This window comes from Elaeis guineensis, chromosome 9 (genome assembly GCF_000442705.2).
Source record: "Elaeis guineensis isolate ETL-2024a chromosome 9, EG11, whole genome shotgun sequence".
In the NCBI taxonomy this organism is placed as follows: Eukaryota; Viridiplantae; Streptophyta; class Magnoliopsida; order Arecales; family Arecaceae; genus Elaeis; species Elaeis guineensis.
In genome coordinates, this window is record NC_026001.2 from 70,478,327 (window position 1) to 70,494,866 (window position 16,540).

General features: G+C 36.8%; 1 protein-coding gene across 1 annotated transcript; it reads left to right on the top strand.

Moving 5' to 3' along the window:
• The first annotated feature begins 2,051 nt into the window (after positions 1 to 2,051).
• Positions 2,052 to 4,845, top strand: LOC105033575 (cytochrome b561 and DOMON domain-containing protein At3g25290). Its single transcript, XM_010908435.4, has 3 exons — positions 2,052 to 2,776; positions 3,829 to 4,083; positions 4,305 to 4,845. Exons 1-3 carry the CDS (start codon positions 2,174 to 2,176, stop codon positions 4,623 to 4,625), a joined length of 1,179 nt encoding a protein of 392 aa, XP_010906737.2. The 5' UTR covers positions 2,052 to 2,173; the 3' UTR covers positions 4,626 to 4,845.
• The last annotated feature ends 11,695 nt before the right edge of the window (positions 4,846 to 16,540 follow it).

Here is a 16,540-nt window from a genome sequence, read left to right on the forward strand (position 1 = left end):
AAAGATTCGGAGAATAGTCGATCACTGCAGAAAATCAGCTGATAACGGAGTTCGGAGGGCGTTTGGAGCAATCCGGCAGATGAATGGAGAAGCTCATGATTGGAGAAGCCCGGATGCCATTGGGGAAGCCGGACGATCGAGGGAGTTCAGAAAGACGCCATACAAGGTCGGAAGTCGGAAAAGTCTTGGAAGGGTCGGTCTTTTACAAATTTCGGCTGGGGGTATTTTATATCCAACACATTTGAAACAACTAACGATTAAAGGATAAGATTATTTTTTTTTTATTTTTAAAATTAGAATCTTTTCAAATTTAAACTCCAACAGAACATCCTTATTGCTTGATGTTTAAGGCAGCATTTAAGCTAAGCTTCTTCTATTCCTTTATTTTATTTTCACTCTCTTTTGAATCTACAGATCTTTGCTTCTACAAACTCTAAAAGTTTTATAGATGATTTTAAAAAATAGAAAAAATATTATGGTGCATTATCAAGTCTAATTCAATTTTTTTTTTAGATTTTTGAAAAAAAAAAAAAATCAAGAAAGCTACTCAATAAGCCAGCGCATTTTTGCTTAGAGTGGAGACCGCAAAAATGAAGTTGCTGTTACTACAAGGTGTGGCATTGGATATCTCATAAAGCATACCAAACTGCATGATGCAGGGAAAAGCGAACTACATGTGACCGAACAGTGTGGTTAGGTGCTGCTTTCTTTTAGTCAATGGTACTAGTAGGTGACATGCCAACCGCTAACATATATTGTTAAAATTTAAAGTTAACTAATAATTTTTTAATTTATAATTTAAAATATTTATATCAAAATTGTCTCATGTTAAAATAAATACAGTAGATAAAAGATGGTATCATCCTAATGATATTAAGAAAGTGTTTAAAGTTTATTGATGGAACCACCCAGAAATATATAACCTACTGAATGATCATCATGGGCACCAGTACGTCCACTGTCTGTTTTAAATTTCCCCACCCTATCTCCTTCCCCACGCATGCATCTAATCAATGCAATTTGACATCATGCATCCCAAGGCCGTCGTAACCCCATACCTAAACTTGTCATCTACAGATTGCTTTCCTCTTCAAATTATCACCCAATATCTTGATCAAATAGCAAGCAGTGTATTCTAGTGGAGCTTAATTGATTGGGACCATGCCTAGCTTACATTATAATTGAACCATGCATTGGTATTTGAGCCTTGCTCTCAAGCTTATGCATTGCATGACTAATTTAGTATCGAGGCAAGTTAGAGGTGTGCACAAGCATCTTGCTCATGGATCGGCAAAAGCATAAGAGTTTTTCCCAGGTAATTAAGCTTGACATTGATTATTAAAGAAGTGCTTATTTAAAGGAAATTGAGAATTTTGAAATTTTTCATATAGACATTGGTATATCCATTAAGTAGAGCCATAGTGGTTATGAAGTTTCCACTATGCGGCCAACAAGAACTACGCGGTTTTGTTGTTCGAGTTTATTTGGTGTCCAAATGTCATAAATTTTTAAAGCCAATGCACATATTGATCTGAAGCCTTTTAACTTTAACTACAAGAACATAATGCTTTCTTAAAAACATATTTATATATGTGTTTATGTGTGGAAAAAAAATTAGCTGAATAAGAATACGTCATGGCTCTACTAAGAGACTACGAGAGTGCAAAGTGAAACCAAAACGTTACATTCTCAGGCCTTGGTTACGAGATTTCAGAAAAAGAAGAAAAAATTTGAGGAGAAAGTCAACAAAGGTCACACTTGAACACAGATGTTTGATGTAACCTCCAAAAGACCATGCCAGCTTGATAATCTCAATTACTTCTAGAAGCCCAGCTTTTTGATTCTATTTGGTTCGAAAAATAAGCCAATTAATTTAGTTGAATCAAGTGAATTGAAAAAAGAAATAAATGATCAAACTACTTCACCATTTTTACATATTAGATTAATTTTTAATCAAATAGAATAAAATGGATTAAAAGGTAACAAAGTGGAGCACAAGGGTCAAGCATCTGGCCCCTCCTTCCCCTATAAAACCTCACGGGCGGCATAACCGCCTCCCCCCCATGCTCTCCCTCCTACTTTGTATGCTCTCCATAGCTCAGACCACCAATATTTTTTGAACACTCCAAACAACCCAAAGGGAAGAGAAAAGCTAGTATTCATTCCCTTGGCCATGGCATCAACTCTACTTTTTGTCTTCTCTCTCCTCCTCCTCCCGCTTCCATCCTTCTCCAAGACCTGTTCCTCCCACACCTTCTCCAAGAACCGACTCTTCGCCACCTGCCATGATCTCCCCCACCTCTCCGCCGCCCTCCACTGGACCTACGACGCCGCCAACTCCACGCTTTCCATCGCCTTCGCCGCCTCCCCATCCCACTCCGGCGGCTGGGTCGCATGGGCCCTCAACCCCACCGGCTCCGGCATGGTGGGAGCGCAGGCTGTCGTCGGGCTCCGCCAGTCCGGCGGCTCCCTCGTGGCCAAGACTTTCAACATCTCTGCTTACGGCCCTGTCACGCCATCGCCCATCGCCTTCGAGACGTGGGGGCTCGAGGCAGAGGAGGACACCACCGGCATCATGACGGTGTTCGCCAAGCTAAAGCTGCCAAGTAACGTGACGAAGATGAACCAGGCGTGGCAGGTTGGGCCAAGCTCCACTGATGGGTTGCCAAGCAAGCATGACTTCGGGGTGGAGAATTTGAACGCCAAGGGGACGCTAAATGTGGTCAGTGGGCAGAGCTCAGGAGGAGGAACGGATTCCAGGTTGAAGGAGAAGAATGTAAGTGTTTATGACTCTCTCTTTATAATAAACAGAGTAACGTTTTTTAGAACTTGGTAAGAGTTTTAATTAGTGTTGATATGATATTTGCTTTGAATTATCGGGAAGTAGACAAACATTTTTTTTTAATAAATATGTTGGTAAGGAAAATTGGATTGGGTTTGGGGAGTTTGAGTGAACTCTTTTCCTATCTATTCTAACTGAGGAGTTTGAGCTCAGGAGTGTTCTCCTTTGCTTTTTTCTCTCTCTTTTTTCTTAGATTTGTTGGTTCGTCGAGTTGTGTACTCACTTGGATTTAACCGTTTCATTTTCTAGTTTTAAATAAAGAGATTTTTTTTAAAAAAAGGTCCAGATCGAGGTGATGGATTTGATTAGACCATGTTTTTTAATTGATGTTTTGGATTTTCTCGCTTTTTCCCCTTCTCCTTTGGTGCCTTTGGAAAGAGGGAGAAGAACCAAATAATCTAAAATCCTTCAATTATAATTTCAGAATCCAATTAGTGATTCACCAGAGCAGTTATTTGTCTTTCTTTCGATTTTCTTTTACCTCCTGGCGTCTTGTTGGCACTAAGTCAGATGGAAGGTTCTTGTCCTGTTACGTATGACAGTTGATATACTTGTTCAGTGGATTAACATGTCTAATTCTTTATCAGCTGTTTCCTCTGCCACTATGAGCATGGTGAGCTATCGATACCACCATGAATAACTTGAGGGAGCCAAAGTCCCTAAAACAGATGGACTGTATATTACTATATTTCCAGTGATCACCATCCTAACTTTCCCTTTTCGATTAGATGGAAATTATCTTCTAATTTTTCTAGGAATTAATTCAGTGCAACGCAATTGTTCTTGTTCTGTTAAAGGTTTTAGGGGCCAGAATGTGTTGCATCAGGATCACTTATTAAATGGCTATAGTATGTCAAGCAAGATCTTAAAAATTCTAGTTTCTTTTGTAAAACAATTCCGACTAACTTTCTTTATATCCATTTTGGTGCAATCAATCTGTTAGACTGTTTTCAGTTCAATGCTTTTGGCATTTCCTTGTGGTACAGATACATGGAATACTAAATGCTGTGAGTTGGGGAATTCTGCTTCCAATTGGAGCAATCATAGCAAGGTATCTGAAGGCATTCAAGTCCTTGGACCCAGCTTGGTTCTACCTTCATGTGTTGTGTCAGCTCATTGGTTATGCTTTGGGGGTCACTGGCTGGGGAATCGGTCTTAATCTTGGGAGCAAATCCAAGGGAGTTCGGTACACCACTCACCGAAACCTAGGCATTTCCCTCTTCTCCCTTGCCACCTTACAGGTAACATTACATGATCTATAGGCCAACATTAATCTTATCTTCCTTCTAGTATTCATAAAATATTTTTATGTTCTCTGCCTATGTTATTAACATAAAAAGCTCCGATCCCCTGTTTTAAGTCCTGATTACCTAATGCACAATTTTGCTTCTAATTCTCTGACATACCGTATATCATTAAGTTTTTAGATCAGTGTAATGGAGAAAAGTTGGATCTTTTGTAGATCACTGCTTTGTTCTTGAGGCCAAAGAAGGATCACAAGTACCGCGCCTACTGGAATATATACCACCAGGTAGTAGGACTAGCCATCATTCTTCTGGGCATCATCAATGTGTTCAGGGGCCTACAAATCTTGAATCCTGCTCAGAAGTGGATGGATGCTTATATTGCTGTGCTTTGCATCTTGGGTGGCATTACATTGGTGATGGAAGTCACCACCTGCATCATAGCTCGGAGGAGAAAGACTGATGGCTCCATGAAGCAGTACAATGGCTCTGGTGCCGCCAGTGATCAGCATGGCGTTCAGCAGCCACTCTCAGCCTGAGTGTTATTACCATCGGATTTTGGTTTGTGCTTCTGTTGCTGTTTTGTTGTCTCGTTAGATTTTGAGGATAGAAGTATTGCATAGATTAGAATTTTCCTTCTACTTGAGAGTGAGCTATTTGTACCATGGGTTCTACATTCTGTTATGAACCTTCTCTTTGTAACTTAATGTATTGTATTCTGTATCGGAACATGAACGCGAGATTTTTAACCTTCACTAATATCTGTTTCTTCAATTCATTACCGGCTGACCGAGCTTAGAGTTGGCAATCATGAAACATCGCTATAGGGCTGCTGAAATTTGTTTTCAAATTGTATTTCCTTCAATGTGAGTTAGGTCTCCCTAACTCTTTTCTCAACAAAAGAAAAAGTATTTTCTTCAGGTGATCCGTTAAGTTGGTAAAAAAGTGTTTGATGGGATCCATCAGTTCGTAAGAGACTGTCTGGTAAATGGTGAATGATCCTACGAAGGGCTGGCATGGGTGAATCTACTAGCAGGTTTTTATTCTTCTGATTTTGATGGTCTTTTCAGACTAGGAGACTAATCAGAGTATGTGTATTCCCCTGTACCAAGCACGGTTCGAAGAGGAGTTTTTAATCAGCAGAAACTGATGCACACGAAGTCAACCGCCTGCCATACCCGTGTGTGAACTTGCTGGTGTATTGTCATGCCCCAAACCCCCCATCATGCACACCAAGTCACCGCAGTACATTCCGTAGACTCAAACCTTGAGAATACGCAAAGCCTATAGATTGAACAAAATCTCAACAATGTAATCATCATCTCATTATCTCTATTGATAAGATTAATAGTTTCAATATTATTAGCTAGCAAAAATAATTCACGTACAATTTCTAAATAGCTGGTGGTATCAGGGGCATTCTAATTTCTTTCAACCTCTTACCAGTAAAATCCCCAGCTTCAGCAGAGTACCAAGGATCATATGGCTCGGAAAAGAAAGATAGAAATGATAAGAGCGAACAGCTCAGTACGAACCCACACATACGCACCAACATAAATGCACAAGTAAATGGCAGATAACAATAATTATTTTCTAATGAAAATGATCGTTAGAATAATATCAAGATATTGTTATCTTCAAATGCACAAGCCAGCTGATTAGAAATTTTTGAATTTTATTTACTCAACAAGCCATGATATCTCAATGTATAACTTTTGAATACTGGTCTAGTATCAACAATTTATGATGATTTCATAGCAGATGATAGGTGGTTGGATTCAGCATATATCACAAGAGTATTTTCTCAATGATTTAAATTATTTTTGGCTTTAGACCACTTATGATCATATTTTTTATTCATGATGGGATAATCAATAGTGCATATTTCTTGTCTGTAGCGAGGCAATTGATGGTACCATTTTTTCTATCTATAATTGAGCAATTCATAACATCAAGTTTCCACCCACGCTAGGGTAATTGATAATATCATGGTTAACTCACGGGGAAGCAAGTAGCAGTCTCACGTCCTGGCCTATGACAAGGCAATTCATGGTGGTATGTCCCACACCGTGATGAGGCAAATCACATTAATGTTCCAGAGCCCTCACCCACCCACTCATTTAGGGAGTGCATATTAAATATATGACATTGATTTTAATTTTGAACTAATCGTAATCATATTTCCAACGCATGATAGAAAAATTCATAATATCACATTTCCTGTTTATGATGGGGTAATCTACAAATATAGCCAGTCCATTACCTAATCATCCAGCTATTAAAATATTGAATTGTTAGTTAAATATACAAATCATGCTTACGATATTAAAGTACAAAAGTCACATTCCGTTTACAATCATAATCATCTAGTATTACATTATACATGTATATATTAATTATTTCATATTTATACAAATAAATACGTGAAGGGATTTCTACCTCTGAGGGGCAACAAAAGTCAAATCAAGATTTGCCTATCCGAGTGTGCACCTAATATATCCATTCAACTTCGTACTAATATTTAACATAATTAAAAAAACTAATCATCCTCATAAAAATTGGAGATCTATGATCAACTACTACACAAAAATATTTATTTAATTAATCACTTATTTTTTTTCATGAATTTATAATTCAAGATCATAATGATCAAAATTGACCCTAACCTGAGGTTTTCCATAACCTACATCCATCAAAATTGAATAAATGAGAAGATTAGGACCACCACATTTAAAGAATTAGAGTGTAAAACCTCATGCTAAACTTCTCTTTATTTAGATGATCACATGACTATATAAAATCTAGGCCAACAACTAGAGAAGAATATAAGAGATGAAGGACAATGGTGAGAGAGAGAGAGAGAGGAGAGGGGGATAAGGCCAATCAACCGATAGTGTTTGGCATCAAAACCAACCATATGTGATATTGATTAGCTAGATCGGGAGGTGAGGGCCAAATTTAGGTAAAGATAATATGATGAGGGTTGTTGATGATAGGATCATCCAGCAAAGGGCACAATGGAAGTTGGTACAATCGGACAATTGCATAGCCATAAGAATCAATGTTGCCTAGAAGATTAGCAACTCAAGAGGAGAGAGGATGAATTAGATTTTTTAAATTTTTTTAATAAATTTAAATTTAAATAATTTTGTGCTTTAATCAAACTAACTTGAGGGATTGAAAAGCGTATATAATGTGCAGTAGTGGAATTAAGTCAATGAGTGCAAAGCAAAAAGGTAAAGCAAGAATGGCAAAACATATAATGCAAATATCAAAAATTTATAGTGATTCGGTGCAATTTTGCACTTGTTGCCCAGCTATGCAACCCAAGAGTGGGGGGGGGGTGAATTGGATTTTTTTTTTTTTAAATTTAAAAATTAACTTACAACTATGAGGATTATTTAACAATGAGCAGGATAAATGTGGAGAGTGAAATTTATGCAAGGTGTAAAAGTTGGATGCAAGAATGCAAGAAGATAAGAAAATTTAAAAGGAGAGCAAGTAAACACAACACACAAAAAGATTTATAGTGGTTCGGTGCCAACTTTGCACCTACGTCCACTCCCCAAGCTCTTACTTGAGAATTCAAATCCACTAAACTGTATTCAACCCGAATATAACGTCGGAACCTCCGACTCTAGTTATTCCAAGCTAGAACACTTATTTTTTGGATACAAGCCAATCCAATACAATCCGATTCAAGGTTCGGATCAACTTTTCCATATTTTGAAACCCTTTCAAAATAAAAATTCAACTCAAAAATAGAATATAACAGTTAATCACACAAAAATATAGATGTAGCTCCTTTAATGAGCGAATAAAGCTTTAAATATACTTTACATAAAGAGAAGTAAGCTTTTCTGATTTTCTTCAAGGTGGTTGAAGACTTGAATGAGCTTTTGAGGGGTTGGTGAACTTGAAATAAAAGCTTCTTTAACTTCAAGAGGGTTCTTGCTTGGGATTGAAAATAAATGCTTGAAGAATCTTTTCTAAAAAAACCTTGTTGATTCCCTCCTTTAAGTGCCTTTTATAACTTCAAATGATGGTGGAGAGTAATCTGGACTGAAATAGAGCCGTTAGAGCACATTAAATGGGCATTAAATGCAGCCAAAACGAGCTGAAAACTAGCCATTGCAGAATTTTTTCGTCACAGGGGTCGACTCATGCTCATGAGTCGACTCATGGAGTCGACTTCTGTGGCACAGAATAGAAAATGACTGTACTGTAATTTTGACCTACACAGCAGCAGAGGTCGACTCATAGGGTCGACTCATGCTCAGAGGTCGACTCATGGGGTTGACTCACAGAGTGTGCCAGTCAAAGAATTCAGCGTGCCGTTCAGCCACTTTTACCATGAGTCGACTCATGGGGTCGACTCAAATATATAAACATGATTTTGTTTCAAAATACATATTTAAAAATATTAAAATTATCTCCAATAGATTACAAATCTTGTGTTCTTACTCTTGAGGCTTCCGAATCAGAACTTGATAAAATTATGATTTTATCTCTGAAATACAATAAATCTTTTTTCAAGCCAAAATCATTAGTAACCCCCTCAAATGCTTTGTAATCATCAAAATCAATTCAAGGAGCAACAGCACTTACATCCACTCTCCAAGCTTCACTTGAAAATTTCACTATAATTACTTCAACTACAATGCGATTGCTTTTTCCAAGCTCTCAATCAAATCCAATTAATTTTTCAGGCTGACCAAGTAAAATCTTAAATAATTATTTTTCAAGATCACAATCTAATCTAGTTGATTTTTTGGGCTACCAATCAAAATCTTATAAAGTTCATTTTCAGACTTAGACGAGCCTAATCCAAGTTTCTTTCATTCCAAAAAAAACTTACAAAAAAATCTAAAATATAAAAGATAAGAATTTTATGCACAAATAGAAAGAATAAAAAAAAATTCTTTTAAGCTTGAAGAAGATGTTGAAGGATGGTTCTTTTGAAGCTTAAACTTCTTTTCTTTAAAGTTTGTGAGGATGTAGCTAATGAAGGTTAAGATCTTTCTTGAAAGCTTGTTGAAATGTTTGCACAACTATTCCTCTCTTTCTCTTTTTTAAGGATATTCAATGATGCATCACATAAATGCTATATTTCTCTTTCTAATCCTCTTCTTTTTCTTTTCAAATGATTTTCTATCTTTTAATAGACTTAGAAGTAGCTAAAAATGGGTTTTGACAATTGGAAGGATTGAACTAGCTATTGAAGTGGAGAAAAACTATTAGAAAAAGATAAAAAAAATTAGTCATTAAGCTGTTTCCATATCAGAAGTCAACTCTAGTTCTTTGAGAGTTGATTTGAGCTACCCTCGAGTCGATTTATCCTCTTCAGGAGTCGGCTCATCCTCAAGTCTGAAAAATCTTACTTTGTCTTTCCTGAGAGAGTCGGCTTGCCATTCTGAGAGTCGATTAGAGATCTTTTAGGAGTCGACTCAAGCACTTCATGAGTCAACTTGAACAGGGGTCTTAAAAATATAGTTCTCTATCCTAACTAAAAGAGTCGACTCGAGCTCTACATGAGTTGACTCGTAGCTTGTGCCAGTAAGCTCCAACGTGCCAGAGTTGACTTTTCATTTTCTAGGATTGACTTCTCTTAGCCAAACTTATAAAAACTTGCTCTTTGAAGTGCTTTGACTTGACATTTTTAGATGATTTCTTTCATAAATAATTTTTTTATTGTGAGTATCTAAGAAACCTTACATCCATCCTTGAAACATATGATTAGTACCATTTTTACTCAATATTTTGTTATCATTAATATTAATCTTAGTATGAATAGGCCAACAATCAAATTTTTGTCATATTAACGGAGAGGAGAGGGTGGTAAGCAAGGGCTTCCATGACTAGGCTCAACAAAGAGAAAGAGAGAGGGGTGAGAGAAAATAAAGAGAAAGAAAGAAAGAGAGGGCGGTCATTGGCCAAGTCAATAAAGAGAGAAGTTGGAGGCCTAGGTAATTTATTGATCAAGCAGGGTTGGTACGACATCAGGAGAGTTCGGCTTGGTGATATTGATGAAGCTCATAAGGACAATAATAGGAAAAGATAGTGCCAATACAACAAGCCTATGTTTAGGTGATAAGAGTAGAGAAGAGAGGAGAGAGATTCGGATTGATCTAGTGTCAACTGAATGACCACCAATGAGATTGACCAAAATAGGGATGGGGTGGTAAGACATTCGAAGAGTAAAATAGAAGGATTTTGCAATAGTCATGGCAAGTCTAGGAAGGAAGAAGAAAATAGGGGAGTCAAAATAGGGTGGGCCTTCAATGCTAAGTAGGCGTGCAATGTTGGATGGTGTAGAATGACATAATTTTTGATGTAGATCAAGCATGTCAGCCAAGGATACAAAAATAAGCATATATTAATTCAACCAATAGAAGTAGAAGAAAAATGTTTAGAGAGAAGAAGCAAATTTATCTAAAAGAAAAGAAGGGCCAAAACAATGTCATTGATTCCCTCTCGCATAGATGCCTCATATAAAAAGTCTCCTGAAAAGCTACCACACTATCTCTCCCCTCTTAAAATCTCATTAAAAGACACAAAAAACTTTAATAACTTTCTACACATTACTATACTCCTAAGACTAGGCTTGTGTATATCATGTAGGAACCAGATCTAGGGTTTCAGGATTAGATCTTGAAATATTTTCAAGATCAGGCAGCGGAAGACTAAAATAAATTAAAATTTATTTTCTAAAATCAAAGAATCCCTAGATCTAAGATCCTATTATATGATTATTACATAGCATTAAATCAAAAATTAAAATATATAGAGCATGAACTACATGTTGATGATATCAACATATTTCTATACTACATCTAATGTATGTATTAAATAATAGATCAGATCTATTATCTTGCAAGTTAGACATTCTAACCTTGCTGATCTAGGCTTGAGGATGATGTTGCAAACCGCACATATGTCCGGTCTCTAGAAGTCGTCCACATGAGCCCACGAATCTCGATCAGAAGATCTGCTTCAGAAAATCAGCATAGTATGCTAGTACTGCGCTGATTCTTCTTCGATGGTTGATCAGGTGTCTCCTTCTTCTTGATTTGGACTCTTCCAAAGATGAAAAGTAGGAGGAGTAGTTTTAGATCTAAGACATTCTCAGAAAAGGTCAAGATGGAGGAAAGAAAGAGATGAAACCAACAAGCCTAGAAGAAGACCCTCTTCTTCTTCTCTTTACTCTCTCCTAGACACCCTATCTTGTGTCTATTATATCTCCACGATCAAAAGGTATTTCTCTCTGATTTTTGGATGTCTCAAAGGTCTCTCAAATCTCTATAATTTATGAAAATTTCATAAAAAAACTCATTTTATAAAGAGATATATGATAGAGTCTTTGTCTAGGTCAAATACCTAGTCAAGGCTTATCCAAACATGGTAAGATAAGGGGAGCCCAACTCTTGGGTGCCTCCTCCTTATTTTCATACATGGACCACCAGCAAAGGGTTCACAATGTGTATCCTAAAATCCATAAAAATCTCAAAAAAAATCTGGATAAATTCAATGCAAAAAGAAAAGAGTTTTGGATTTTCAAAACTATATCTCATAGAATTTGAAATCCAAACTTATTCCTACTTTGATTTGATCCACAACCACTTTCCATGTATGAAAGAAGAGAGGAAACCTTTTGGATGTAGGAAAGACCTGGGAGAGGGCTTTTGTCACACAAAATAAGAGGAGATTGGCATGGAATAAGAGAGAGGAAGTGGGGGGGCTTATGTGGTGCAAAGTGAAATCCTAGTCTTACTAGGATTCTATCTTATGACTTATTTTAATTTAGTTTCTCAAATCAAATCAAACCAAAATTAGATCAATCCAATTAAAATAGGTCTTAATCCAATTAAAAATTTAATTTAATCAGATTAAATTAAATTTAAATCTGATTTAATTTTTAATCAAATTAGAAATTAGGTTGACCCAAGTCCTAATTGAACTAGGACTAGTTTTTTCTTTGCACTTGACTTATCCAATAAACCAATTGGACTTGATCCAATCAAGCCCAAATCAAATCTAATTAAATCATATTCAATTAGACTTAATCTCAACCCATTGGCTTAATCAAATTAAGCCAATTAGTAATCGAATTGCTAATCGATTCTCCTGCAACACTTGCACTAAGTTAAATGTCAATCATATTGATCATTTAACCCTAGAACGATTCTTAATTGTTGATCAACCATCCGATCGGTTCATGACCTCTAATGTGTGTGACCTCATAAGTCCGAACCTAAGTCGATAGCATAGGAATAAATTTCTGTACCAATCGAAGTGACCATCAAGCAATGGTACCCGACGATCGGATAGATCGAATGTGTAGAACAACATCCTTAGAACCCATACGGATATAATTTTCATATAATTCATCCCCTTGACCAAAATGATCATAGGACACCTCAGAGTTCAACTGTCAACTCTAATTAGGTTGTCCATATTGTATTTCAAAATATCAAATCCATCTGATGGATTACCCTGGCCAAGATTTTGCTAAATTGAAATACAGTGACTCATTCTTCTCCAACTCTTGGAGTGGTCAATCCCATCTTGATCACACTCTGATTTCGTAAGTACTTGACTATGCCCAGAAGCCTTCCATCACTGAATTAAAAATTCAATTAGTCCAGTACCAAAGCACAGTGAGTTGCTTGCAAGTCACTGAGATGATCTCAGGTCTAAGGGATACTTATACTTATATTCCATCAGAGACATTCTCGATAGTAGAATGCTCTAGAGTTGGTCACGTTCAATGATGATGTATCCTTACATCTCACCTTGTTGCTCCTTAGATTGATTTTGATGATTACAAAGCAGTTGAAGGGGTACCAATGATTTTCACTTGAAAAAGACTTATTGCTCGTCAGGGGCAAAATTATAATTTTACCAAAACTCTGATTTAATAGTATCAAATGATAGAACAAAAGATTTGTGATCCAATGGTAAAAATTTTATTGATTTTGGACTTGTATTTTGAAAGATATGCATGATTGAAAATCATGAGTCGACCCATGAGTCGACTCATGGCACATGAGATGACTGGCACGCTGAAATTTCTGGCCGGCACAAACTTGGCACACCCTGTGAGTCGACCCATGAGTCGACCCCCAAGGCATGAGTCGACTCATGAGTCGACCTCTGCGGGTCTTTTTGCCAGTTTTACAGAACCATGGATCCCGTTCACTTCTGTGACGATTTTCCACAGAGGTCGACCCATGAGTCGACCTCCAGGCATGAGTCGACTCATGAGTCGACCCCTGTGACGGATTTTTTCGCAACGACTAGTTTTTAACCCGTTTTAAATACTTTTAATGCTCATTTAATGCAGTCTAACGGCTCTTTTTCCAGTCTAGAATGATTTTCTCTATTTCTTAAAGCTATAAAAGGAACAAAAAGGTGGGAATCAAGAAGAGCATTAAAAAGAGAGAGATTTTGAAAAAGAGATTTCAAGCAAACTTTTCAGCCCTAAGCAAGAGCTCATTCAAAGCTTTCAAGAAGCCTTTAATCCAAGCTCACCAACTCCTCAAGTGCACATTCAAGTCTCCATCTACCTTGAGAAAATCCAAAAAGGATCTTCTTCTCTTAAGTAAAGTGTATTTAAAGTTATATTTGCTCATTGAAGGAGCTTTCTTTGTACTTATTTGTGCTATAAATTGTTATACTCAGTTTGAGTGATTGGTTTTGTTTTGGAGGGGTTTCAAAATAAGGGAAGGTTGATCCGAACCTAGAATCGGAGTGTATTGGGTTGGCTTGTACTCGAAAAATAAGTGGACTAGCTTGGAATAGCTAGAGTTGGAGTTTTCGACGTTTGTATTCGGGTTGAATACAAGATTAGTGGATTGAAATTCCCAAGTAGGAGCTTGGGGAGTGGATGTAGGTGCAAGGTTGGCACCGAACCACTATAAATCTTTTTGTTTGGTGTGTGTCTAATTGCTCTTCTTTATCTCTTCATTATTTTCTTGCATTCTTGCTCTTGCTATTAGCCTTGAATTAATTCTACTCACTCTATCTATTTAGCTTTGTCAAACATTTCTCATAATCATTAGTTAAGCTTAAAATTTTTAGAAACCCAATTCACCCCCCCTCTTGGGTTGCATAGCTGGACAACAAGTGGTATCAGAGCCCGGTGCTCTAGCCCTTCTTTGATCTAAACAATCAAAGAGCAAAAGATCTATGGCAACTCATGTCGGCACTTCTCTAGCTGAGGGGCAATCCACCAACCGACCTCCACTTTTCAATGGGTCTAATTACACCTATTGGAAAGCTCGGATGAAAATATTTATTCAAGCACTCGACTATGATATGTGGAGTATCATAGTGAACGGTCCTCACACACCCACTAAAATTATAGATGGTGAGGAATCAACCAAACCTGAGAAAGAATGGGATGAGGTTGATAAGAAGATGGCCCAATTAAATGTTAAAGCAATAATGTTCTTTATTGTGCTCTTGATGCAAACGAATTTAATCGCATTTCTACTTGCTCATCTGCTAAAGAAATATGGGATAGGTTAGAAGTAACCCATGAGGAAACCAATCAAGTAAAGGAGTCTAAAATCAACATGCTTGTGCATAAATATAAATTATTTAAAATGGAGCATGATGAGTCCATAACCGAATGTTTACTCACTTTACTAATATTATTAATGGTTTAAAGAGTCTTGGTAAGTCCTATACTAACAGTGAGCTTGTAAGAAAGATTCTCAGGTCCCTACCAAGAACTTGGGAAGCCAAAGTGACTGCCATCCAAGAAGCTAAGGACTTGAACATTCTACCCTTGAAAGAGCTTCTTGGATCATTGATGACTCATGAGCTGAGCATGAAGCAACATCAAGAGGAAGAAGTCAAAAAGAAAAGAACCATTGCCCTCAAATCCACAGCTCCACCAGATGAAGAAACTGATGACACTGAAGATGAAGAATAGGATGAAGAGATGGCACTCATTACCCGAAGATTCAAAAAATTTTTGAGAAAAAGGAAACAGGGGATGAGGAAGAGGCCATTCACAAAAGGAGAACAGAGTAAAGAAAAAAGAAAGACCAACCCCTTATCTGCTACGAATGCAAGAAGCCGGGACACTTCAAATCTGAATGCCCACAACTGAAGAAAGGTTTCAAGAAGTACAAGAAGAAGGCCATGATGGCCACTTGGAGTGTGAGTGATGACTCAAGCTTCGATGAGGAAAATTCAATCGAACAAGCCAACTTGTGCCTTATGGCACACGAAAATAAGGTAATTTCTGAAACTCCTAGTGACTTTACATTTGAAGAATTACATGAAGCTTTCTGTGATTTAGTTGATGAATTAAAGAAACTAGGAATGAAGAACAAAGAGCTAAAATTGAAAAATCAATCTTTATTGAAACAAACTGAAAATATTTCAATTGAGAAATCCACCCTGCTTCAAGAAAATCAAAGCCTAAAGAATGAAATTGCCAAGCTAAAATCAATAGTAGAAAAGTTCACCTTGAGTTCAAATAAACTCAATATGATTCTTGATAATCAAAAAGCCGTGTATGATAAGGCTGGACTTGGCTATAACCCCTTGAAGAAACAAAAATATCTGAAAAATATTTATGTAAACTCTTTAAGTAACAAGTCTTCTAATATTACTTGCTTCAAATGTGGTAGAGTAGGACATAAGTCATACACTTGCTACTCTAACAAGTCTGCAAACTCAACTATAAAGAAAATATGGGTTCCAAAAGGAACCATTATGACTAACCAAAAAGGATCCAAGAAAGCTTGGGTACCTAAAATAAAAACTTGACTTTTGCTTGCAGGTGTGTCTAGCATCCCAAGGAGGAAACAGGAAATGGTATCTTGACAGTGGATGCTCAAGACACATGACTGGTGATGAATCCCAATTCATCACTCTTGATGCTAAGGATGGAGAGATGGTCACCTTTGGAGATAATGGCAAAGGAAAGATCATCGGTATAGGTAACATTGGTATCACTCCCTCCAAATACATTGAAAATATTTTGTTAGTTGATGGTTTAAAGCATAATTTACTAAGCATTAGTCAATTTTGTGATAAAAGATATAAAGTTATTTTTGAATCGTCTGTTTGCATTGTAACTAGTCCTATTAATGATGGCATTAAATTTATTGGACATAGACATGGTAATATTTATATGGTAGATTTAAATGATTTAACCAAAATAAACATGCAATGCCTAGTATCCTTGAATGCTAAAGTTAATGAGACTAGTTGGCTTTGGCATCGCAGACTTGCACACTTTAGCATGCATTCTCTTTCAAAATTAATTAAGAAAGAATTAGTTCTTGGTTTGCCAAAATTGAATTTTGAAAAGGATAGAATTTGTGATGCATGTCAACTAGGTAAACAAACAAGAGTTTCATTTAAATCCAAAAATATTGTTTCAACCTCTAGACCTTTAGAGCTTTTGCATATGGACTTATTTGGACCTACTAGA